Source organism: Lutra lutra, chromosome 7, assembly GCF_902655055.1.
Source record: "Lutra lutra chromosome 7, mLutLut1.2, whole genome shotgun sequence".
Lineage (NCBI taxonomy): Eukaryota > Metazoa > Chordata > Mammalia > Carnivora > Mustelidae > Lutra > Lutra lutra.
Window position 1 is genome coordinate 51551015 of NC_062284.1, and position 2374 is coordinate 51553388.

Sequence of the window (2374 nt, forward strand, 5' to 3'; positions counted from 1 at the left end):
GTACTTGATATTAACTTCAAAACAAAATTGAATCCATTGCTGAAATTTATTCTTAAATAAAACTACTTCATCTTGTGGTGAGTGGTATTTGAGATAGTAATGGGTCTTCATTTTGTAAACCTGGTGATTCACAGACCTGTACCCCTGGGACTAATAATACATTATATGTTTATAAAAAATTTAAAAATTTAAAAAGGGTCTTTATTATAGTAGTTTCTTAATAAAAATGAATTTAAAAGTTAAAAAAACAATGAATTTGTAGACAAATATATTACTCAGTTTTATTAAGGTAAGTTGCACTTAAGAGATGGAATTCAACTGTTGCTTAGATTTTATGAGTACCATGTTTAGTCTTAAAGATTCTCCTCAGAGCAGTCTTCATCTCCTTGTTCCTGAGGCTATATATTAGAGGATTGCAGAAGGGTGTTATTATAGAATAAAATAAGGTGATGAATTTTTGAATTTTCACTGGGTGTCGTGATCCAGGACTAACATACATCACCATGATGGAACCATAAAACAGGGTGACAACTGCCAAATGAGAGGCACATGTGGAGAAAGCCTTATGTTTGCTTGCTGCTGAGGGCATCCGTAGCACAGCCACAATCACCAGAGCATAGGAGCAAAGAATAAAGAGAAAGGTGCCAATCATGAAAATAACATTGAAAGTAGAGTAAATGAACTGAGTGATGGTGTCTTCGGAACAGGACAGCAACATCAGTGGGACAGGATCACACACAAAATGGTTGATGGTATTTGGGCCACAGTAAGGCAACTGTGAAATTAGAACAACTGGGGTTAGGAAGAGGATGAACCCACCTGACCATCCAAAAATTGCAAGGCCAGTGTACAGCTGTTTAGTCATGATGCGTGGGTAATATAGAGGACGGCAGATGGCAAGGTACCTGTCAAAGGCCATGATGCAAAGGAAGAAGCCCTCATCACACCCAAATGAGAAGAAGAAGTAGAACTGTGTGAAACAGCTCACAAAAGAGATAGACTTGCTTGTGGACAGGAAATTGGCCAACATATTAGGGACGGTCGTGGTGACATAACACATTTCCAGGAGAGAGAAATTCCCCAAGAAGATGTACATGGGGATGTGAAGACGCCGGTCCCACTGCACAGCACAGACAATGGCTGCATTCCCCATCAGAGTCAGGGTGTAGACTACTGAGAAGAGCACAAAGTAGAGGAGCTGCATTTCTGGGCTTGAAGGAAAGCCCATGAGGATGAAGTGGCTGACGGAGTTGGTGGTTTCTGTGCTGGACACATTCATTGGTCTGGAAGACATGGGAGATGACTTAGTTATTGCACCTAATGGGGTATGCTAGTTCTTCTTGAAAACACCAAATTTCTCTATCTTTTATTTGAAAAAGTAGTAAACAGACTTTTGTTTAAACAACAAAACTGTGGCTTTCATGACTTAGCCCCTGAGCATATATTATTTTAAAAAGTCACAATAATAGAAAAGAAGGAAAACATGAATTGGAGACAAATTTTTCCCTTCGTAAGAATGCTAGACTAGATGCTAGCAATTCACACTTTGTGATTCTGATAGATTACTTGTTTTCTACTCTTTTACCTATTTACCTGCACTATCAATACTACATTTCTGTTCATTTGAAGTTCTTTCAACAGTCTATGAGTACTTGATTTTTTAAGATTAATAAATGACTTAATAATAAAAAAACTAAATCAAGACACTTTAAGAATCTATCTAAATGTAGTACAATGATAGGACATAAACAAACACTCATTTTCACTTTCAGTTCCCCCAGGTTACTCATGGTGTTTTAAAGTGACAATAAAAAATACCTCTATCATTCCGGGATTTATGCTTTTTTTAATGCCACTTTATGGATTCATATTGTTTTGTATAAAAAATGCTTCCTTTCCTTTTTAGACAACTGAATGTACTGTACACTATGAGAAAAAGTTCTATACCTTTGCCTCCAAATTGCTCTGGCTACTTTAATAGACTTCCATGTGCATATGTGAACTAGAAATGCCCATTATGGCAATTGACCTGAGGGAAAGCAGCTAGTCTGAGTCACTGTGACCATGTTCATTGTGCCTATACTTATATAGTACAACCCATGGTCAAGGTAGCTGCAAGAAAAATGGGAAAATAGGTTTTAAGTTTTTGTGAGGATTTCCATAGTCAGTTTTTTTCCTCCACAGCCCTTTTCCACGTGTTTTTTTTCCTCTTTTAGATAGACTTTTGGTATCATTTTACATTTCACTAAGTGCCATCTAGGCCTTTCTTATCTGGGCAAATCTGAAACAAGGAGCTTCTTCCTTCTCTCTCTGGCTACTTCCATTCCATGTAGTTGTTATTAAATTGAAACTCAGGGGGTGCCTGGGTGGCTCA

The 2374-nt window shown here is 37.5% G+C and overlaps 1 protein-coding gene across 1 annotated transcript; it reads right to left on the reverse strand.

Moving 5' to 3' along the window:
* Nucleotides 1-325: 325 nt before the first annotated feature.
* LOC125104403 (olfactory receptor 11G2-like) lies at nucleotides 326-1279 on the reverse strand. The gene has a single exon (XM_047737040.1). It carries the CDS (start codon nucleotides 1277-1279, stop codon nucleotides 326-328), a length of 954 nt encoding a protein of 317 aa, XP_047592996.1.
* Nucleotides 1280-2374: the final 1095 nt, after the last annotated feature.